We start from the raw sequence: 24,312 nt of genomic DNA on the forward strand, positions 1-24,312 counted from the left end.
GTGCCCGACCGAGACTCGAACTCGGGACCTATGCCTTTCGCAGGAGAGCTCCTGTAAAGTTTGGAAGGTAGGAGACGAGATACTGGCAGAAGTAAAGCTGTGAGGACCGGGCGTGAGTCGTGCTTCGGTAGCTCAGTTGGTAGATCACTTGCCCGCGAAAGGCATAGGTCCCGAGTTCGAGTCTTGGTCGGGCACACAGTTTTAATCTGCCAGGAAGTTCCTTCTGTACGTGTTTTTGGTGACTATTCGTAAAGTGGAGTCCCATCGATCGCGAAATGGAAACCACTATGAAAATCTACATGTTTTATTTGCAGCAATCTGTTACATCTTCCAGCTACTGTTCTACACAGTGGCCGCTCCGACTTAAGACATTCCCCGTAGCGCTGTACTGACTTTCCATATCCTAGTCGTAGAAGGCAGCCGCCTGTGCTTTCCGCCGTTTCCTTACGCTGGTCTGCAATTCGTTGTCGGTGCCAAAATGTTGCCTTCATAGCCATCGGTTCACGTGAGCATAGATGAACATCAGAGGGAGCCAAGTCCGAGTTGTATGGTGGGTGATCAAACAACTCCCATCGAAAACGCTGCTGGGGGCGTCCTCATTGCCCCTACAGCCTCGGAGGAGAATCGTCATGAAGAAGGAAACGAATGACAGGTAAGTTATGTGGGGATGCATGAAATCAGGCGAAACCTCGCAGCGGGCACCCATACTTACTGGGAGACACTATTGATACCAGTATCTTTACGTGTTCACTCTGTACTCAGAACTGAAAAGATCGACGCGACGCGATCGACAGGCATAACTAGAGACACTTCCTAACACACCTGTGGAAAGCTACATTGGATTTTCGTTGTCGTTTCCATTTCGCAACCTATCGGACTTTTTGCGAAATAGCCACCTTATTTAAATAACAGGATTCTTTTTGCCACTTTTGTTTTCAGTTTCTCTACACGGAAAAAATGAATACTTTTATATAATTACGACTCTTATTTCAAGGTTTTTTTTTTATAGCTGTGTTGATTTATTGGGCTTATACTTAACTGTGAGTGTCTACAGGTTCTGTTTCTTGACACATTAACATTGAGTTGTACGTAAGTTCGTAAGTAAGGTAATGAATCTTACAGATCCACGAAACAACATCGGACACGTCAGTAGCGTAAGCACTAAACACTGTTCTTGTAAAACATGGTAATCGCTCAAGAGAAACAGTTCAAATGAACGCTAGGTGGTCGACATAAGTCTCGTAACGCGTTAGTTACTTATGGAAAGCGACGAAGAATTACCCTATTAGAAGTCCCTATTGCTGAGACCAAATGTAAGAAAAGTGACCCTTACCACATCGGTAAAAGCAAAAGGAAGGAATGTTCGGGTTTAACGTTCCGTCGATGAGGAGGTCTTTGGGGGAAGGAAATTGGCTGTGCCCTTTCAAACGAACCACAGTGGCAAGCGAGTTTTGTGAAACGGTTTGCTACATAAAGTCACAGCCCTGTAATGATTTCAGTGCGATTTTCTTGTCAGTGCAAAAGTATAACATACAATTTTTTTATTAGGCTTTAAACATAAAATGGGATGTGCTTCCAGTTCGCTGGAAATTGTGTAAGACAACTGAGAACGCGGGCGTTGTTTTCGTCATAATCTCCACCTCGTGCCGCTAGGCTCGGACGCTAAAGGAAAGTTGTCTGTTCGCCTTCTGGAAGCCAAGGCTGACCACTGCATTTCCAGCGGGATGAGCGAAGCTTTCAGTCCATAAAAGTATGCGTCGAAGCGCAGAGCGACACCTTGAGGAAAATGCAACTTGGTCTGTACACATTAGTGCTAATGTGACGTGCACGAGTAACTGGCACACACTGAGCCGGCAATGACGTCCGAATTCTGTTGCCTGGACGTTTTATTCCGCGTCTCTGTGCAATTTTTATATTATGCACAAGCGTTCACTAACGAATTGGGTTTTAGGCGTTGTGAAGTAAATATACAGAATTCCAATTTCTAACATGTTTCTCTGATTATGCAAGAAAATTTCTCGTGAAATTTCTGATGATGACAATCATGAAGCGGTCGTGATCTGCTATTGTACTGGCAAACTCTGAATGATATTCACTTCTGAGGACAATTCGTGCCGCGGCAAGAAAAGTGACATGGAAAAAAAGTGACATGGAAAAAAAGTGACATGGAAAAAAAGTGACATGGAAAAAAAGTGACATGGAAAAAAAGTGACATGGAAAAAAAGTGACATGGAAAAAAAGTGACATGGAAAAAAAGTGACATGGAAAAAAAGTGACACGGAAAAAAAAGTGACACGGAAAAAAAAGTGACACGGAAAAAAAAGTGACACGGAAAAAAAAGTGACACGGAAAAAAAAGTGACACGGAAAAAAAAGTGACACGGAAAAAAAAGTGACACGGAAAAAAAAGTGACACGGAAAAAAAGTGACACGGAAAAAAAGTGACACGGAAAAAAAAGTGACACGGAAAAAAAGTGACACGGAAAAAAAGTGACACGGAAAAAAAAGTGACACGGAAAAAAAAGTGACACGGAAAAAAAAGTGACACGGAAAAAAAAGTGACACGGAAAAAAAAGTGACATGGAAAAAAAAGTGACATGGAAAAGAAAGTGACATGGAAAAGAAAGTGACATGGAAAAAAAGTGACATGGAAAAAAAAGTGACATGAAAAAAAAAGTGACATGGAAAAAAAAAGTGACATGGAAAAAAAAAGTGACATGGAAAAAAAAAGTGAAATGGAAAAAAAGTGAAATGGAAAAAAAGTGAAATGGAAAAAAAGTGAAATGGAAAAAAAGTGAAATGGAAAAAAAGTGAAATGGAAAAAAAAGTTAAATGGAAAAAAAGTGAAATGGAAAAAAAGTGAAATGGAAAAAAAGTGAAATGGAAAAAAAGTGACATGGAAAAATAGTGACATGGAAAAAAGTGACATGGAAAAAAATGACATGGAAAAAAAGTGACATGGAAAAAAAGTGACATGGAAAAAAAGTGACATGGAAAAAAAGTGACATGGAAAAAAAGCGACATGGAAAAAAAGCGACATGGAAAAAAAGCGACATGGAAAAAAAGCGACATGGAAAAAAAGCGACATGGAAAAAAAGCGACATGGAAGAAAAACGGCAATTTTTAGTTTGTCATTGAAAAATGCGTGGGAAGTGCCCTAACGTGCACGAAAAATATAATGGAATTTACTGCCAACAATAACTACGTAAAATTTAAAGGAAGCTTATACTATTTCAACATAAGTTTTATAGAACTAATCTTGTAAGTCGAGTTTCCTGGAGTACTGGATTTTTGAGTTGTGTCACTGTTCTTGCCGTGGTGCAAATTGTAGTCTTTGGTGATGGAAATCGCTAGAATATTCTCAGTAACATCTCTAGGTTCATGCTGTGTCACCATAATAAACGGGAGGAGGAGAGTAGCGTTTAACGTCCTGTCGACAAAAGGTCATTAGAGACGGAGCACAAGCCTGGATCAGGGAAAGATAGAGGAAAAAAAGCGGCCGTGACCAGTCGAAGGACGCATCCCGACATTTGCTGTAAGGGAGTTAGTGAAATCACGGAAACCTAAATCAGGACGACCGAGTTTGAACGGTTGTCCTCGCGAATGCGAGTCCAATTGCTAAACACTGCGCTATTCCGCTCGGTCGCCATAATAGGCTTAATGTAGTTTTGCTAACTCTTCAGTGGTGTACAGATTACACGAACCCTGAAACGCAGTATGAACATAGACACTATTGCTACTTCCGTAATTTATAGTTTCTGAAAGGACAGAACATATATATGGTTAGAAACTGGGCAGCCATTAACGTATTATGAACGTTCCGAATTGGGTTTTCTCCAAGTTCTAAACCGCCGGGGAAGTGAAGCACTTTTTTACTTGGTGCAAAACACCGACAGAGCTTTTTGTCTATCATAGTATGTAGAACAAGTATAAGCTCTCGTCTTATCTTCGTAGTAAGTTTTTAAATCGAAGCAGTTACTCCTACATTATCATATATTTATTTATTTTCTGCGTGAATTTTATAGTACGCCGTCTAGATACTAATCTGATTCCATTAATTACACAACTATCAAATTACAATAACGCAATGATATACAATTGCCACATTGATTCAAAACCTGCATACGGAATGTCACTTGATAATGCAATAATAACCGAAAAAAAAATGATAGTTCTGTTTGTTATGTTGTAAAGTCGAAGCACCGGCACGCTAGTCGGGAACGACAGAGAGGAGAAGGGTGTGAGAAGAAGTCAGCCAATCGCACGCTGAGCGGACCTCCCTCCAGGACGACAACACGACAGCAGCGGCTCCTATGTGAAGAGAACATAAAGCGCCGCGACCTACTGGTGACGGCCCAGTTTGAATAGCAGCTTCAAGATTAGGCACTTCTACAGCAGCGTCAACTCTAGTCACTTCTCTTGCACTCTCCATGTAGCACAGACTTGTTTGTACTGTTTGTACTGAAGAAGATTGATTATTCTGTATGTCGCCCTATGATTGCGACACATGTGTGTAATGGCGAAAGTTAAGTATTGTAATTTTCTTATTTTAATAAAACTCATCAATACAACTGGTTTGATTGATTGTCTAGAGCACCGAGTATGCAGGCTTCCTAGACACTACGCTGTTAGTGTTTTGTGCGACCTATTACTGCTTAAACTAAAAGGTATACTAAATATAGTAAGAGATCTCAGTTAGTCCACATTGCAGCAGCCTGGGGTTATAGCCCTGGAATATACGTCGAGTCTGCACCCCACGGCTAGTTGTCTACAATCTATTACTGCATATTACATTGTGAAATAATAACTGAAAATTCAAATGGCTCTGAGCACTATGGGACTTAACATCTGAGGTCATCAGTCACCTAGACTTAGAACTACTTAAATCTAACTAAACTAAGGACATCATCACACACATCCACACCCTAGGCAAGATTCGAACCTGCGACCGTAGCAACAGCGCGGTTCCGGACTGAAGCGCCTAGAACCGCTACGCCTCAGCTGCGCGGTCATCAGCGCCCGTACAAAGCCCCAATTTTCACACAGTCCATTTTTTTACACAGTCCAGTCTAGCCATAGTCACAAATGATGACGATGGTGATGAAATTATGAGGACAACACAAAGACCCAGTGTCCGGTCAGAGAAAATCCCCAACCCAGTTGGGAATCGAACCCGGGACCCGTGATCGAGAGGCAGCAACGCTACCCACTAGACCACGAGCCGCGGACATCCTCAATTCGAGGGAATGCTACTAACAGACTAGATGCGCTGCTGTGATACGGTCCTGACGACCACACAGCCCTTCAGTGTCACAGAAATGGTGTCTGTAGCTCAATGTATGTAACCGAGTGCATGCGCAAAACGTTCTGTGCTACGATGACTATGTGCGAGGGCGAGGATCTCTGACAGCTGGACGTAAGTTATTTATACAAGGACACTACAGACTAATGTATTCATGACTCATTTTATGTAGAGTATGGCGCCCTGGAAGTTGGTGGTACTACCAGGAAAATTGACATGTCCAGGCAGCTACACTAGTGTTTACAGGCTACCTTTACACTGTGATGCAAAGGGGAATACGTTACGTAGTGTAACGTTAAGTATCCATGTTGCGAAACTATCAAAACATGTACGTCCTTCGGATGTCAAAAGTAGTCCACTAGTGAAACCAGTGGAACAAAAGTGAGTGCACGCTCATTATGAAGGTTAAAATCGCTCCAAGGATGACTACACCGACAGCTTACTGCTGTGCTGTTGGTAAAAGTGTGTCGACCACTAGCATCGAGTGGACGGTGAGTTCGCCATCCCACCTGGGATCCGCTGACAGGGCGCATCCTGAAGCATCAAGGAATGACCAGTTTGGTGATGGAGGTAAGAGGTAGCGTAAAAGCTGTAGGGGAAGATACGTAGGCATAAATACAGTAAGCATGTTCAAATGAATGTTGATTGCAGTAACAATCAGAAATGAAGAGGTTTGTAGAAGACAGACTAGCGTGAAGAGCTGCATCAAAGTAGTCTTAGGAACGAAGATAACAACTACAACAATGGTCAGTGGTTTATATGTATAAAGGGAATAATAAAGAGTGTCCAGGCTAGAGGTATACAAAGACATTTGCTTGTATTTCAGCGCCTGTTACGGTTTATAACTTTATTCGTCCAACATTGTACACAACAGCTGACACTTTTTTATGTAGGTTGGTGCAGTTCAATGTGGGCAACGTCTGTAGCTCGACAGATATCGAAACGGTACTCCACTTCTAGCCCCATGTTCATAAGCACGACAGGTGTTATCGCCATTACTGCGACGTAGATCCGTTGTCTCAGATCGATCTACCAGATATCGAACCCTTGTTCTGCAAATAATCTCCTTCATAAACTCCCATCCACCGAAATCCAGTTGAGTGAGATCGTGAGACCGAGGGTGCCAGGCAAGGGATCCCCCTTCTCATGTAACAATCAGGAATCGTTTCTTCGAGAAATGTGGTAAAATATTTACGGTATAGAGAGAGGGGGGGGGGGGGGAACTATACTCCTGAGAAATGACGTCAAGAAGCACTTGTGGAAATGCATAGTTCGCCAGCATGGGCCGTGCGACTGAGCGCTGTTCATGAAATGATGATGGTCACACCTTGGAGAGAGTATCTATCGATTACGTATTTACGCAACAACATAAAACGTCGATTTCTTTCGTTATAAGGGTTTCTTTTGTGTATATCACTGGTCCGGACACTCTACAGATTACAAATAATTAACTATGAATAAGTTTTTCGTTTACATAAATTGTAATATAGTATTTGCAGAATCGATTTAGGTGAAGAAGGCTGCCGTGCAGGGGAGTCGCGCGGTCTCGGGCGCCTTGTCACGGCCCGCGCGGCTTCCCCCGTCGGAGGTTGGAATCCTCCCTCGGGCATGGGTGTGTGTGTGTGTGTGTGTGTGTGTGTGTGTGTTGTCTTTGGCGCAAGTTCGTTTAAGTTAGATTAAGTAGCCCGTAAGCTTAGGGACCGATGACCTCAGCAGTTTGGTCCCGTAACACCTTACCACGAATTTCCGAATATGAAGAAGACTGAGTGCCGAGAAGATATATACGGCGGCGAAGGGATCCGCAACATATCCAAGTAAGTGGATAAATAAAACGAGTGTGGTGACGTCGAAAAATGTTCAGATGGTGTGTTCGCAAAGAAAGAAATAAAAAATAAAAAATTAGTCGGGTTAAAATACTGGAGCTCTGTGTTTTAACCAGTGTGCGTTCCCTCCAGGTTCCAATCTGAGCATCTGTGAATGCACATCTTCTAGCAAGAAGCTACTCATACGAAAACTACACGGCGTCCCTATCAGTGGTGCCAAATCTGGTGTTGGATCAGAAAGGAAACCTCGAAATGTTTTAAATTCTACACCTATACATGGTTTACATTGTAGGCTTCTTTATTTATCTGCTAAGTGAGTAAGTCTGAAAAAGAAATGGTGGGTAGATTAAACGGAGACCGTATTAAAATCTGACCTTTCGAGTTTGCTCATTACGTGCAATGTTAATATGTAAAAGGACGAAATATAAAGGACAAAAATCAACACAGTTTGGTATTTTAAGCCGTAACTTTGGTCGTTAGAAAGATGGGTTTACGTGCAGAGGGGAGAGTAGAAAGAAAAAAGACGGTCACTCACCTTGAAGCCCTTGTACCACTCTTTGATGGTGGCCTCGTCGTAACGCGTGTGCGACTTGAGGAAGTCCATGTCCTCCTTGGACAGCTTGTCCTTGCTCCCGAAGCAGCCCATGCTGGCGGCTTGGCGGCCCGCCGACCCCGACCTGCAACAGCACGCCGCGTGGTGGTGGTGGGTCAGCCGGCAACTGGGGAGTAGGAGTAGGGACCAGGGAGGGGCAGCGGCGGCCCGGCGCCAACACTTCCCCCGAGTTGCGCCGCAACTCCGTCCACACAGCGGCCCCCAGAGGCCCAACAATTCTGTTCGCATTACAGCAGCAAACATCCGCAGTCAGTGCGGCGGCGACGGCGCACCGCCATGTTCTACGGCCGGAACCGAGAGATACAAGTGGCGCTGATCCTCACACCGTGACAAGGGAAACTTTTACTAGTTATTCAACCAATGTAAGCAGACATGATTCTTCTGACTGGGGAAAAAGCTCACTGATTTTTGGTGTCCATACTGATAATATTTATACAGTAAAAACTATTTTTGAACTCCTGAAACAATTCAGTTTTGGCGCTCTTCCCCACAACACACTTCAAGACACACAAAATGCGCCTAAAAAGTTCAATGAACAGTATCATAAAACGAACAAAACAAAATACAAAACTAACTAGCGTTTGCCAATCCGAGAACTGATAGTTTCTCGATTTCAAAGTCTAATCGACAATTCACGTCGATCGTTCGAACGGCTTATGTAAGGACAAAATATTCAGTTTCACGTTGCTGATCGACTGTGGCCAGCAGCACTTCAGACCAGAACAGTTGTTGCGCGTTCTCGTAAAATCTCTGAAGCTAGAACTATTGTTATGTTCACCGTTGGCTGTCAGAAATTTTACACAGTTAAACTTCATTACATCTAGTACATTACTGCCAAGTTTTGGGCTATGCCCATTTTCAAAAAATGGTTCATATGGCTCTGAGCACTATGAGACTTAACATCTGTGGTCATCAGTCCCCTAGACCTTAGAACTGCTTAAACCTAACTAACCTAAGGACATCACACACATCCATGCCCGAGGCAGGATTCGAAACTGTGACCGTAGCGGTCACGCGGTTCCAGACTGAAGCGCCTAGAACGCACGGCCACACCGGCCGGCATGCCCATTTTCAAAGTCTGCTACATCAAACATCAACCAGCTTCAGCAGTCAACTGTTTTATCTATTTATCTTGTAATAGCTTATTGATATTTGATACTGCAGACACGCTAAAGTGACCACAGGTCAAAACTGGCCAATAATGTACCCTGAAGCTCCCAAGAAACTGGTATAGGTATACTTATTCAACTACAGAGGTATGTAAACAGGCATAATACGGCTCTGGGGTCGGCAACGTCTATATAACACAACAAATGTCTGGCGCAGTTGTTAGACCGATTACTGCTGCTGCAATGGCAGGTTATCAAGATTTAAGTAAGTTTGAACGTGGTATTATAGCGTTGCACGAGCGATGGGACACAGGATCTCCGAGGTAGCAATGAAGTGGGGATTTCCCTGTACGACCATTTCACAAGTGTAAGGTGAATGTCAGGAAACCGGTAAAACATCAAATCTCCGCCAATGCTGCGACCGGAAAAAGATCACGCAAGAACGGGACCAACGACGACTGAAGAGAAATGCGACCGGGAAAAAATCCTACAAGAACGGGACCAACGACGACTGAGGAGAATTGTTCAGCGTGACAGAAGTGCAACCCCTGCGCAAATTGCTGCAGATTTCAATGCTGTGCCATCAACAAGTGACAACATGCTCGCCATTCAACGGAAACATCGTCGATATGGCCTTTCGGAGCCGAAGGTCCACTCGTGTATCCTTCATTACTGCCTGCTCCTGTCAACACCGACATTGGACTGTTGATGACTGGAAACATGTTCCCTGATTGGCAAGTGTCGTTTCAAATTGTATCGAGAGGATGGACATGTACGCATATAGAGACAACCTCATGAATTCATAGGCCCTGCACGTCAGCAGGTGACTGTTCAAGCTTGAGAGGCTCTGTAATTGTGTGGGGCGTGCGCAGTTGGTATGGGACCCCTGGTATGTCTAGAAACGACTCTAACAGGTGACACGTACGTAAGCATCCTGTCTGATCACCTGCATCCTTTCAAGTTCATTGTGCATTCCGACGGACAGCAGGACAGTGCGACACCCCAAACGTCCAGAATTGTTACACAGTGGCTCCAGGAATACTCTGCTGAGTTTAAATACTTCCGCTGCCCACCAAACATCCCAGACATGAACATTATTGAGCACATCTGGCATGCCTTGCAACGTGCTGTTCAGAAGAAATCTCCATCCTGTCGGACTGTCGGTCTCTTACGGATTTATGGACATCCCTGCAGGATTGATGGTGTCAGTTCCCTCCAGCACTATTTCAGACATTAGTCCAGTCCATGCCACGTCGTGTTGCGGCACTTCTGCCTGCTCGCGGGGGCACGATATTAGGCATGTGTACCAATGTCTTTGGCTCTTCAGTGTATTACATGGTATAATAAGATTCATCTGTGTAAAAATTTCTTATAGTCTACGGCTGACATAACAATGGTTTCAACATTCAGAAATTACGTTGAGGCTGTGGATCCACACATGAGGAAATTAATAGTTCTCTTAATAATTCCCTGTATTCGGATGTGTATCCGCTTCCGTTTCTTTACAGCTGTCCCTTACTATCGGAATTAGGGTAACCGTTTTCGCTTGTTTGTCGTTGAAAAGAGAAAGAACGCTGCACAAAAAAAGATGCATGTAAGAAAACAAATTTTCTATCGTGCACACTTCGTATTACTTGCCTTAACATAACCTACACAATTCGCTAAGAACTGTTCCAGAAATTTTGAATAGTTATTATGAAAACGAATGGAGGAGAAAATAATGTAGAAACAACTTCTGATGAAAATATTGTAGCTCTTCTTCAATTTAATTCTGAAGTTAGGTTATCAAAAAGCCAAAAAGACCTGTTAAAACAGAACAAAATGTGGTTATTTTCCCTATCTAGCAGCTAGACACGGTTCCGAAAAGCGAGACATTTACGACTAACGTCTACTGCATGGTTGAAGTCTATCATACATCCCGCCAGCAAGATCGTACTGCTTAAAGCGCCCGGATCTCTAATGTATATTCAAATTCTTTTGGTCCACCAAAAATAGATTTCTTGATCCTTTGAGGTTCTCGATTTTGCGCATCACTAAACAAAACATCTTTATTCGTCCTGTCAGTAATATCCACTGGCCAAAACACACTTAGCAACGTTTATAAATCTACTCTTAACTGTCAGCGAAGGCTTATTTTGCCACCTAGTGAACCATTGAAGATATCAAATACCGCTGAATGTCAGGTCTGGTCCGATCTACGCCTTGGTTGGACGCAAGTGTTCAGGCTTTTTCTTTTCGTCCCGAAAGCGATTTAACAGGTGAACTGCTCACGGTGTTCCGTCATCTACATTTGGACACACATCTAACGGATCTTCATCGACGTTTCTTGCAGTTATTAATAAAATTCGATATTTATGCCTTGACGCATAGTGATACGAGAAATCATTTTCAAACTCGTACGTTCGACTGCCTTTAATGAACAAGCTGCCTTAGCTTAATGGGTTCCTCATGTTAAACACCCATTTCGACATCAGTTGATATTAAAGTATCAGCTTGTTTACCGAACTTTTTAGACGCAAATTATCACACCAAAGATAGGTAGCAACACGCCCAGGTTTGTGGCGCGCACAACTGTAATATACTAAGGAGAAAGTAGCATCATGATAACGAACGACATACTACAACAGAAAGCAACATCAAAATAGAGAGAGTGTGAATTTTTACAGCATAGCTGACTCTACCTCACGAGAAAACAAACCCTTGGGGGAAAAAATAAGGCAGAAAACACCGTCAATACGAAACAGGTGAGGTATCGATGAAGACACAAGTATTTTAGACATACAGCAAAACGATGCTAACATGGAAAGTATTTTATTGTCTAGCTAGTTCTTTGACCACTCGGTGTTTCGATTTTACGTTAATTTTGTTTTTCCACACTCTCGTAAACGACCGAACTGCTACTCAAAAATTTCTAACTGGGACACATTGCCACCATGCACGAAGCGTTTAATGGGCAGCATCTGGTACTGACCAGTCAACCGCAAGTGTAGATACAACACGTAGAGAAAGGACCGTTAAGAGCGTGCACGTTTACGCGTCATAAGGCAGGAACACAGGAGATGCCAGGGCAGACCGCGGAGGCTGGAATGCGTTCGCCGTATACGCCTCTGCGCTCCGTACCCTTGACCCATCCGTGTTGAGGCGTGTCGCGACAGCCGCATAAAACAAATCACCACTCGACGTACAGATGACACGCATTGTACTATTTGGCAAATCTCACTTAATCACAACGCTGTCGATGATCGCAGTCCCTTTCCTAATGTAATGGACAATCTTCTACCCAAAAATCATATACAGATGCATTACGTTCGCAAGACAGGCAGTACGATTCGTTGGACCACCTGTAAGGCTTGTTTTTTCACTGCATGCCCAATTCAGTTATGCAGCAGAAAGTCGAACAGATCAATGCGATAAACAAATTATACATGTCGCTTGAATAGCAGTATTTCCACACTTGTCACGAATTAAACACACCTGATCTGGAATGTACCGGTAACGTGTCTGCTCCATCGTCAGGCAGTGGGATATACAGAGGCAGTCAGCTGCTCCTACTTACGGCTTTTATGCAACCCAAAACGCCTTCAAAAACCACACATGGGGTTTTCGTATTCTCTTACTCGCTACACGCAAACTATTAGTCCTACAGAAAAAAATTAACAGCACCTTTTTGTAGGAAATTTAATACAGATGAAGCTTATGCTTAGATATGTTTCCACTGAACGCCATGGTTTTCGAGTTATTCACGAAAAATGCGTTCGAGGATCACTTTCATATGTTTTTCTTGAGCGGCTCGAAAACCGTGTCCATCATGGAAAATGATGCCAGTAGAAAATTTAGCTAGGTTAAATTTCCTACAGAAAGGTCATTTTTATTTTTTCTGTACGACTAATAGTTTGCACGTAGCAGGCGAGAGAATCTAAAAATATTGTGTGTGGCTTTCGAAGCTGTTGCAGTATACGGGATGTTTCAGGTACCTGTGGGTTTTATGTGACCTGCAAGATTTGTAAGAGTGCTTGGAGGAATAACCGCGAAATAAGCTGCAATACACAGTTTGGAATGAGTGTGTTGTATGTCCTCCTAAGGATTGCGATCTGTATCGTCGTGAGAAGCAGCCTGTTTCCCTCGTTGCCACGCACTGTAGACACATCACTGTGATGTTCATTTCATCACAACACAACGGCAGGACGGTGAAATTAGGTTCGATCAGACGGACGGTGAGTAGCTTCTTGTGTATGATCGACTTTCACGTCGATCAGCTTATCCGTATCTGACGTAACAGTACCTTGAATAATTTTCACTCTGCAGCGGAGTGTGCGCTCATATGAAACTATCTGGTCGATCAAAACCGTGTGCCGGACCGAGACTTTAATTCGGGACTGTTTCTCGGGGGCAAGTGCTCTACCAACTGAGCTATCGAAGCACAACTCATGACCGGTCCTCACAGCAAAAATCATAATAGTACCGGTTTGAACACTAGATTTGAAAGAGCCTACGTACAAGTTACACATACCTTACTGTTGTGCACGAATGTTTGTTGTGTCTTTACGGTCCGGTATCTCAGTAAATTACGAATGATTGAGCAGAAACATGGAGAACACAAGCGCCAGACGAATATAATTTTCAGCTATGGAGCATAAAACGTAACTAACAAACCAGATATCCTGAACTTCAGCAAACAGGTGTTGATAATAATAATAATAATAATAATAATAATGACATGTGGCATCAGGATGAAGTTGACATTATACCAATTATACTAATAACTACAGGAGTCATACCACACAATATCCACCAGTAAATCAACGCAATACAACTACATCCAAACGTATATATACAACTACAGAAATCTGTAATTATTGATACATGTTCAATTACCCGAAAGTTCCTAAATGCAATGTAACATATACCGCACAGTTAAAAGGAAGTCACGGTTGATCAAGGTCCGCGTCACTTTCCATTTTTAACCAGACATAACGTCTTAGAAAGGAAATAATAATAATAATAATAATAATAATAATAATGTTGTAGTAGTAGCAGTAGTTTTACCAATAGTAATAGTAGTGTTTAGTGTCAGAATACCGAAGTTTGGTAGTCTAACACAGAGAAGGTTAGAAACGCAAATCTTATGGCCCAAACATAACTTTCTGAGAATTTGTCCAGAAACGCCAGTCATGATCTTATTCGAGTCTTTAAGGGTACAATGGACACGACATAACTTATACTAGTAAATACGAGGAGCAGGTTGAAGTTTCTTGCAGTCACTACGTTCGGCTGGTATGTCAAGGAACTATTTCTCTTAAAATGTTGTTTTTGTGGGGATGAACAGCTTCCAAATGCTTCATAAAAGAAAACATGGTCCGTAGTAGCCTATAATGTAGACGACCTTTATTTTAATCGTGCGATTACCTAACTTCGACGACTTATGATTTTCAGGCACCTTGGTATTTGCACAAAGACGCTGACGTTGAACGAATGTGTACGCTTCAATAGCAAGTGTCTGCAAAAGTAGGTGATACCGAGGTGCTTGAAATAGGTAACCGCACGATTTAAATAAAGATTGCTCACATTAGAGCCTATTACGGACCAGGTTTGCTTTCATTTAATGTATTTCTTGAGATTGTCTTATATTTTCCAACATTGCTTCTCAAGCGATTTTGTGTTAGTGTGTTTGTCCATTGCCGGCCGGGGTGGCCGAGCGACTGTGGCGCTACAGTCTGGAACCGTGCGACCTACGGTCGCAGGTTCGAATCCTGCCTCGGTCATGGATGTGTGTGATGTCCTTAGGTTAGTTAGGTTGTAGTTCTCAGTTCTAGGGGACTGATGACCTCAGAAGTTAAGTCCCATAGTGCTCAGAGCCATTTGAACCAATCTTTCTTCTTTTTTTTTTTTTTTTTTTTTTTTGTCCATTCCGCTGATGTTTGGGAGATGGGGATACAGACGGAAAACTCTATCTACGGGGTACCTAGCTCTTGCTTTTCGTGGACTTGACATAATTATGACGATAGTCTATCTGTGACACAACGTACATACGAGAAAGTTTTGCTGGAGTTAAGACTTACAGGCAAGGCAGATATCCAAATACAGTATGGATCCTACTCAGGTCCACTTTTAACATCTCGAAACCTTGCAGTCACCTCTCAGAGCAAATCTAGAGGAACCACAGCCTGACGGTACAATGGTCAGTAAATATTGCTTTGAAACACCTGGTAACCCATCAGCCGGTTTCGTTTAAGGCTGGGCTACATATAGGCACTGACCTTGCCTATTCGACCGCAACGAAACATCAAGTCAGTGTTAAGGTCTTAAGTACAGTTCGAATGCCTAATCATTTGCTAGAGACATACGTTTTCAGAGGAAAAGTGTTAACACATTGTTTTTGTACGCTGAAGTCTGATACAATACCAAAGTGTGAGGTCGGGATCCACTCGTCAATACCGCCTCCTAGATGCAGCTGGTTACTAACTTCTCGATTTTCACGACGAAATGCACACATCTGGTTTTTCAAAATTCTGTAGTGGCCTGTTCTTTGGTAATACATCAACACTGTTACGAGTCTGAAAACCATGTCAGCACCCTACATGAAGCTTCCTGCGTCAAGAGATCTCGCTTGTCATTCCTGTAGATGGGAAATCATTGTCTGGAACGACATCACGAGGGAGTGTCTGGCAAAAGTTACGTCAACAGTTCCTAAAAACTACACAGTGGTTTTCGGCGTACTGAAAACGGAATTTTGTCTGTTGCGAGGAAAGCTGGCGCAAGCCTGTGCAGCTGGCGACCTTGGCATTATGTGAGCGGGAGAAGCGCAAGGCAGTGCACCGCATGCCGCTGGAGTCCCAGCCTGGCTGCTGGCCGCACGGTGCGTACTGGGGGAGAGGGGCCGGAGCCGAGACCGGCCGCAGATACGCTCCGCGGGCGGCTCGCGGCGGGCGTCGCTGCATTCCGGCGGGCACAGCCGACCGGTTCTGGGTCCCGACACGGCGTCGTAAATCTCGAGCACGGGCCGACGCCAGCACAGCCCACCTGTACTTCGCCACAGCCCACAGTGTCTGCAGCATCCTGCACGTCTCCTACGTGCCGAACGAACTTTTAGTTTTTGTCGGTGGCAGCTACTTTGTGTACGATATAATCAAACGCACGCTTGGCTCGGTACTTTCGTTAACAGGGTACACAGGGTGAGTCAAAAGGACTGTACAACCCTAGAATGATGCAGAACTTTATTAACAAAACTTACATAATCGCTAGGTGTCATTTTGTAGCAAAACATCTTACGTTTGAGTCACGTAGTGCATCAGTACTCCATTCCGCCACCTGGAGCGCCAGCGTAGTGCACAGTTAAAGTGGCTACTTTCACAGGAGTGTAGCGTGTTCCGCTGTGTGTTTTGGTTTTATGGTTCAAATGGCTCTGAGCACTATGGGACTTAACTTCTGAGGTCATCAGTCCCCAAGGAACTTAGAACTACTTAAACCTAACTAACCTAAGGACATCACACACATCCATGTACGAGGCTGGATTCGAACCTGTCGCGCGGTTCCAGACTGTAGCGCCTAGAACCGCTCGGCCACTCCGGCCGGCTTGGTTTTATGAAAACTTTTTAATTCCACCGATCGATGAAGATGAACGAGATGTCATGATTTCCTCACGGAAATTCATTTTTGACTAACCCTGTAGATTTAAGCACGCCGAACAAAAAAATCGATCTTTCAACGGAGCTATCACGCTGATACTGTGTAGCGATAATGGCTGCAATTCGGCAAGGAAGAGAGTCCACGTGTTCTTTCAGGTATGCCGTATCCGCCTGAAGCCACTCACTGATGGATAAATCCCACATAGCTACCAAACCGGCAAGTTTCAACCGTATTTCTATATCTACATCCACATATATACTCCGCTAGCCACCAAGCGGTGTGTGGCGGAGGGCACAATGAGCGCCAAAGTCATATTTCCCCCCCTCTGTTCCACTCGCGGATCGCGCGAGGGAAAAATGACTGTCTGAACGCCTCAGTACGAGCTCTTATTTCCCTTATCTTGCACGATTTGAAAGTTGGTGGTAATAATATATGCTCTACATCCTCGGTGAAGATCGGATTGCCCGCATCTCGTGGTCGTGCGGTAGCGTTCTCGCTTCCTACGCCCGGGTTCCCGGGTTCGATTCCCGGCGGGGTCAGGGATTTTCTCTGCCTCGTGATGGCTGGGTGTTGTGTGCTGTCCTTAGGTTAGTTAGGTTTAAGTAGTTCTAAGTTCTAGGGGACTGATGACCATAGATGTTAAGTCCCATAGTGCTCAGAGCCATTTGAACCATTTGAAGATCGGATTTCGGAATTTAGTGAGCAGCCCCTTCTGTTTAGCGCGCCATCTATCTGCAAGTGTGTCCCACTTCAAACTTTCTATGAGATTTGTAACGCTCTCGCGATGGCTAAATGTACCAGTCACGAATCTTGCCGCTCTTCTTTGGACCTTCTCAATCTCTCGAATCAGACCCAACTGGTAAGGGGAGCAACACACTGTGACTTCATCGGCTTTCCCAGCATAAGAAGTCCTCAGGTTTGCTGCCGGATGCTAAAATCAATATAATTTAATATTTCGGCGCCCTAACTTATGCTGGGGGGTAACGTTTAAGACAGAGAGAATTTTAAGGCGATCCACATTCCAAGATTAGGGCACTAGTCGGCGCTATGAAACGAAGCCTGGCATATATTAAATTTTGTGTCTGTGTGAGAAGGCTTATATCAGCCGTTCGATTCGCACAGTTCAGGACAGGCGACAGTCCATCGCCGTCATAGGAGACTACAACAACTGGGGAAAAAAATAGGCGGTACCAAAGCTTTGCATCAACGAGCAACACAAGATGAAATTTGACGAGACTGTGAAAGTTGCCAGCGCTTCTGGTTTTGGGCACAGTGTTACTTATAAAAATGCAATTGAAATTAGGTTGGCAAACAATTTGATTAATAGAGACATGGTCTTCCTCTTAGCAGAACGTGAAACCCCGTACTGTCCCGCATCAAAACTCCACTTTCGTCGGTGCAGTTAGCCCCTAGTGTTTAGAAAATGGTAGCTGCCGCCTGGCAATGCCACAAGCCTAGTGTTACAAGACAGCGACTGTGATGTGCCGTGCATGTGCCGTGTACGTTACGGAGGCCTACATAGGACGACAATTTGCAGTTTTGGCACCAGTTTTCAGCGGGACTCAATAGCAGCAGCGTTCTCCTAAAGATGGCGGGCAGCTGGATCGCCGAAATATTGAATCATGTTTAATTTAGGATCCGGTAGCAAAGCTGAGGAGGCTTTCAAGCCCTAGATATTTTCTATGGGAATAAGATCACGTGATTTAGACAACCAGCCAACGTGCGATGGATGCGTGACAGATCATCAAACAAGGGACATTTTCGCCCAGTCTTGTGAACACGATTCTTGTCAAAATGGAAGACTCCAGTGTCCACAGCATACTCGTCGTGAATACGTAGAAAAGAGGCCAGCACTTGGTCACCGTGAATGTTGAAATAAGCATCCTGGTTCATGTTCACGGTCACATGAATGACGGGCCCAAGTGATAACGCGAAAAACACCTCAAAAACATCACAGAACCACCTCCAGGCTGACAGAGAACTTCCACGCACCGCAGTTTAGGCCGCCGGGGGACCCGACGCCTTGCATCATTTGAAAAGAGGCGAAACTGCGACTAGTGGGACCACACTACACGCCTGCCATCAGCTAGTACACAGTTTCTGTGTTGTTCGGCGTACTGAACAGGTGCAGCTTTACCTGCTGCTGTCAGTTACGACCTGTCGCGAAATACTCGACTCTAAATGTCTATTACAAGCAGTTTCCACCTCAAAGTTCGAACGGAAACTGGTTCTAGTGGACCTCCATCCAATTACACAGCGATTTCTGTTGAGTTTCAAACCGATTGTCACAGACCAGAAGTATCACTCGTCTACGGGTCCTGTCTATACACAGTTCACTTGCAGTTCACTCTGGTCGTGCATTCGTACTTTTAAATTTGGAGTGTGTACTACGAGAGGACTCACTTACCTCCACTTTTTTCCACTCCGCAATTAGACTGAACATAGCTTGTTACACTATATAAGAATACTTTATTACATGTTACTTTACAAGATGATACTCGGTAACACTCAAAGGTGTCCGCCAGCTGCGGCCCTACGGGTCTGCTCGCTGCAGTGTCTCCAGGCTCCCTGAGGCACCCACTCTCAACGGCCGCTCAGCCGAACCTGCGTGCCCAAGAACTTGGAAGGACCAGTTCTACACATCCAAAGTTACAATATTCCCAACAGGGAATAGGTTTTACTGGACATGGTGATCCGTCCAGGTTGTAAGATGCCACTAGATGGCACTTCGGGTGGCAGAGTGAATTAGGGAATCCAACATTGTCGGATAGGATAATTTTACGACCACACCTTGTATAGCTGTGAGTGACACTCCATTCTTTGTAGAAATATTGGACTGTCCGTGCTGATACATCATCAAACCGAGCAATTTCATTCACGGTGTGATCATGGTCACGTCCAAACCAGATGGCTCTGTCTCCGCGTCGAGCTTTCTTACTGCGGTGGTTCCATTTAACCATTGATACATATGCACACTACATTGCAAGACTTACACGACATCGGTGGAGTGTCACAGGAGTGCCTAGTACCAGTTCTACATCGTGTACAGCGCTCTGAAGCAACCACTTCAAATGGTTCAAATGGCTCTGAGCACTATGGGACTCAACTGCTGAGGTCATTAGTCCCCTAGAACTTAGAACTAGTTAAACCTAACTAACCTAAGGACATCACAAACATCCATGCCCGAGGCAGGACTCGAACCTGCGACCGTAGCGGTCTTGCGGTTCCAGACTGCAGCGCCTTTAACCGCACGGCCACTTCGGCCGGCGAAGCAACCAGTGTGCTCTTTTATGAGGGCTACTTAGTTTTGTCTGGCAAGGTCAGAAGTGTCTCGTGTGTCAACTTTTCGTTTACTGCATTACCTCCTGTGTAAGATGTGGACTGAGCGCAGCTCACAAGTCACCTGATACACACTGGCGAACTCGGAATATAGGCTGACTCACAGCGAGTGATTCATCAGGAATGAAAAATGGGAAAATCATCAGTTTCCAGAACAAGAGGAGACGTTCTTCTGAAACGACAGTTTTTCAACTGTTTGCAGGTGGATGTATGTAGCGCAGCAGCCCAAGCGTTATTCAAACCGTCATGGGGGAGACAATCTAGAAATTAGGTGCTTGTCGACGACGTTTTGTTTCTTTTCTATGAAATTATTTTCGGTTTTTGCCGTGGATAACCTCAGTAGAAGAGCCTGAACATCGTCCACTGAACACAAATGCTTCCATTATGGGACACTGAAGTGCCATCAGCCAGCTAGCGTAATCTCAAAAACTGCAAAACGAACTCGGTATTTGTGTCTTACTTGTTGACTGTGAGGTTAATACAGCAGGAAATGAGCTACATTAACAGTGGTAAAAATAATTTTGGCTGTGATATTCGCAGAAGGTAAATTTTTCATTCAGTACTAACTTCTTCTGCTTTTTATTAAAATCGTTCATTCCCTACACGCAGGAGCTGGACGAGCTGTTGTAGAAGTTTTTTCTGTTCAGCGTAATGTTCCAGAAGGCTGGGAGAGGGCTACAGGGTTCCCAATTGCAGATATGCGGGAGGAACTTCTAGTCCCTCCATTCGGCTAGTAACCAACGCAGACCTCGCTAAAACTTGTTAGGAACCGAGGGATTGGAACTACTTCAATTTAATTACGTATACATGAAGCGGTTTACAGTTTTAGGCCAGTAGCACGACTGGGGGCGCGCGAAAAACCATCTAAACGTTTCAGTATCTGTGGACTACGAGGCAGACATGTATAGTTTATTTTCGAGTAACGGCTTATCTCGGAGTTACTACACGATGCTGTGTATCTCCTACGGTTCCAGTTACTGGGATCCACACAATTATACAGTTAATTACCCGAACAAAGTTATAAATACTGACTACCTTAAATTTACAAGTTTCATTTATTTTCCGTCTGCGCCCTGTGGAGTTATACAGAGAAATGCAAAGGCTAATTAGTTTCAGCATTCTAAAAGAAACGTTCTTCTTAGTTTTAAGCTACACTGACAAGCTACTGAAATACAGTAAGTTCACAGAGTAAGCAGGCACAAGTATTTCGAGCTAATTCTGATTCTATAAACGTTAATAATATTTCTCGCAAACAGTCAAAGTAGAAAATAAGTGGTAATTGGTCGCAGGGACAACGAGGACAGAACAATCGCCAGTATTCCGTCGGTGACAACAAATCATGCCAGGTGCCACCCTTTATCACATACCCCACTGCATTTAGTGAATATTCAGCAAACTACTTGTTTCTGATGTAAGTATGTGAAACAATATATGTGACAGGTATTTCTCGATCTTCGTCTTCACAACGTTTGCGGTACAGTCGAGCACGATGGTATATTGTGGACGGAACACGAAAAGAGGCCTCGGAAGTCTGTCGAATACAAGGTAAACGAGTTTCTAAATACACACACCACGTGTGGAAAATGGCCAAAGACATGAAGAACAGCTGAAAACGGAGGTTTCCTTTCGTCTAAAATCCAAAGAGAATCTCAGTATTCTTCTGGTGAGGTTCCGAGAGGCTGTGAAGTCGAAATATCGGGAAGCTGGCCCAGGAGACCTTTTTGGTCCACAACGACACCCAAGCTAATTCTGCACAGAGTACAATCACGACTGATGCTTCTCTTGGCTACCCAATTTTGCCTCATCCCTCGTGTTCTCCTTACACAGTACCCAGTGATTTTGCCTGATTCCTCGGATGAAAAAAATCATTGCGCGGCACTTACTTCCAGAATTGTAATAACGTGATTTCCTAGGCGGAACATTTCCTGAACAGCTAAACCAAAGACTTCTACAAACAGAGTCTCCGCAAAGCCATCCATTGTTGGGAAAAATGTGTCTCATTGAAGGATGAACATGTAGAGGATGACGAACACCATCACCGATCTCAAACGGATGTTTTCTAGGTGATAAATCTTAATGACCGCCGGTCGTACTCTTCTGCGAGTTACATGCGGAGCTTGTTAGGGAACGTGTTTGACTGACTCCAAAAGCACAATGAAGAAGTTGACTAGAAGCACGGATGACTGGACAACAAAAAACTGCTAGGCAGGTAGCGAGGTAGTCGCTATATTGGCGAACGGCGCGGGGCACAAGTTTTGGAAACAGAGGTGTCGGCGCACGGACGAGTCCTCAGCTCTGCGCGGTGCGCACTCCATTCCGGTACGGGTCTCTCGAGGTGCGGCGAGAGGGCTCGGCGGATGCTCGAGGGCACACACTCACCGCCGCGCGACACTTGCAACCGCGCGGCGCGCGCTGCACAGTCCCACCGTCCCAGGTTTTAAGTCTCTTCCAAATTACCATCCAATTAACGCAACCATCTTAAATCTCTACAAGTGAAAGGTGATCCGTCGGTAATTCTAGTAACTCGTGCTGGCGAAACTAGGCCGAAGATCCGGAGTCATAAGACAACAGACAATACGTCACTAATTACACTGCTCAACAAATAAGATGTTATAGAAACGAAGTGAGATAAACTATGTAGTTTTGGTACCGTTAGATGTTGCACACTACTCGAGTATATTTTACGCTTAAAAATAGTGATGTTTCTGGAGGGAAAGAGCCTTCTCTCATACAGTCAGCACGGATTCAGGAAAACCTCAACTGAGACACAGACTCCCTCATTCATTTACGACATCTTGCAAACAATAGACGCAAGTGAACGGTAGATTCCGCCGTCTTAGAATGCTGAAATGCGTTCGACACTGCGCCGCACCGGCGACAACTAATCTTCGGGGGATTTTCACAAATACATTGCTCGGCCAAATTTAAAGACGAGCTTTATAAAATAACATAACAACTCGTTGGAAATTAATAAAATTCGGGAACATATTGCCAGACGTCTTCCAGTCATGCACAGAAAGCTGGACGGCACATGGCGTGACGTCAGCGTGACTATAGCGGCAAACGCGGCTGGCCCCGCAACACGAGGCACATGAGGGAACTGGAAAAGACTGTGTGTGTCAATTAGCGAGCAGTTACGGTGCGCTGTGGCGGTGTTCTTCATTACAACATGGCCCGGAGACAACGTTTGGATACTTTAGATCAAATGACTCTAAGCACTATGGGACTCAACAACTGAGGTCATCAGTCCCCTACACTTAGAACTAATTAATCCTAACCAACCCAAGGACATCACACACGTCCATGCCCGAGGCAGGATTCGAACCTGCGACCGTAGCAGCAGCGCGGTTCCAGACTGAAGCGCCTAGAACCGATCGGCCACACCGGCCGGCGCTTTGGATAATTTCACAAGGGAAAGAATCACTGGGAAACAGGAATAACCAGATAAGAGAAGGTAGCCCAGGAGTTGGTACTGCTCACAGCATTATTCCAAGTGGATGGGGAGCGTTCAAGAACACAGGCACTGTTGTCCACGGTCAATTACAGCAGCAGATGGCAGCTACATTGTGCAAGAGGCAAGGAGGAACACACGTCAGCCAGAGGGTGTAACTGCAGCTACATTTAACAGAACTGCAAGGCGTGCCATCTCACGCTCCACCGTGGCACGGCAACTGCATGGGGGTGATCTCCTTTCCCGGCGACGAGTACCTTGTGTTCTGTTGACACCCGAACATCAGCGGCACCGTTTGCTATTGTGTCCTGAGCGCAGGGACAGGAGTAACGAGTAGGGGTCGCGTACTCTTCTCGAATGAGAGCAGGATTCAGTCTGAGGTGTGATTCTGGATGTATCCTGTATGGCGAGAGGTGGGAACGCGTAATGCACTCAGGAACACTGTCAAACATGATCGTTTTGTGGACCACGTGTTAGCGAGTGGGAAGGCATAATGCTGCGTGGTGGTACTGACTTCCAAATCTTTTTACATGGCACACTCATCAGTCATCTTGCCTGCGACACTTTACTCCCTTCATATGTGCGTCTCTTCAGAGGTGTATTCGGCCCTGACTTTATTTTTATGCATGACAATGCGCGACTGCATCGAACAACGCACGTGGAAGAGCTCTTGGAGCGACAGGATATTCGGCGAATGGACTGGCCTACCCCTGCCACCGATTTCAGTCTCAAGGAACAGCTGTGGGATACTTTAGGGGGACGCAGTGCAGCACGTCAACACGCACCAACGACCGGCCAGCGCCTGTCATCCGCGCTGGTGGAGGACTGGAACGCCCTGAGACAAAAACTCCGTAACTCCTTATTGCATGGGAACACGTTGCAGTGTATGCAATGACGTCAGAGGTGATTACACACCCTATTAAGAAGCGTGTGTGTGTGTGTGTGTGTGTGTGTGTGTGTGTGTGTGTGTGAAATCTTATGGGACTTTACTGCTAAGGTCATCAGTCCCAAAGTCTACACACTACTTAACCTAAATTATCTTAAGGATAA

General features: G+C 44.6%; 1 protein-coding gene across 2 annotated transcripts in view; it reads right to left on the reverse strand.

Annotated features, from left to right (window-relative positions):
- The window catches only part of LOC126256181 (neuronal calcium sensor 2), a 675,443-nt gene that overhangs the window by 247,961 nt on the left and 403,170 nt on the right, over nucleotides 1–24,312 (reverse strand). For both annotated transcript variants that reach the window (XM_049955461.1, XM_049955462.1), the window contains one exon: nucleotides 7,660–7,801. In XM_049955461.1, coding sequence (XP_049811418.1) covers nucleotides 7,660–7,801 — 142 coding nt within the window. The remainder of the gene's footprint in view (nucleotides 1–7,659; nucleotides 7,802–24,312) is intronic.

This window comes from Schistocerca nitens, chromosome 1 (assembly GCF_023898315.1).
Source record: "Schistocerca nitens isolate TAMUIC-IGC-003100 chromosome 1, iqSchNite1.1, whole genome shotgun sequence".
Classification (NCBI taxonomy): Eukaryota; Metazoa; Arthropoda; class Insecta; order Orthoptera; family Acrididae; genus Schistocerca; species Schistocerca nitens.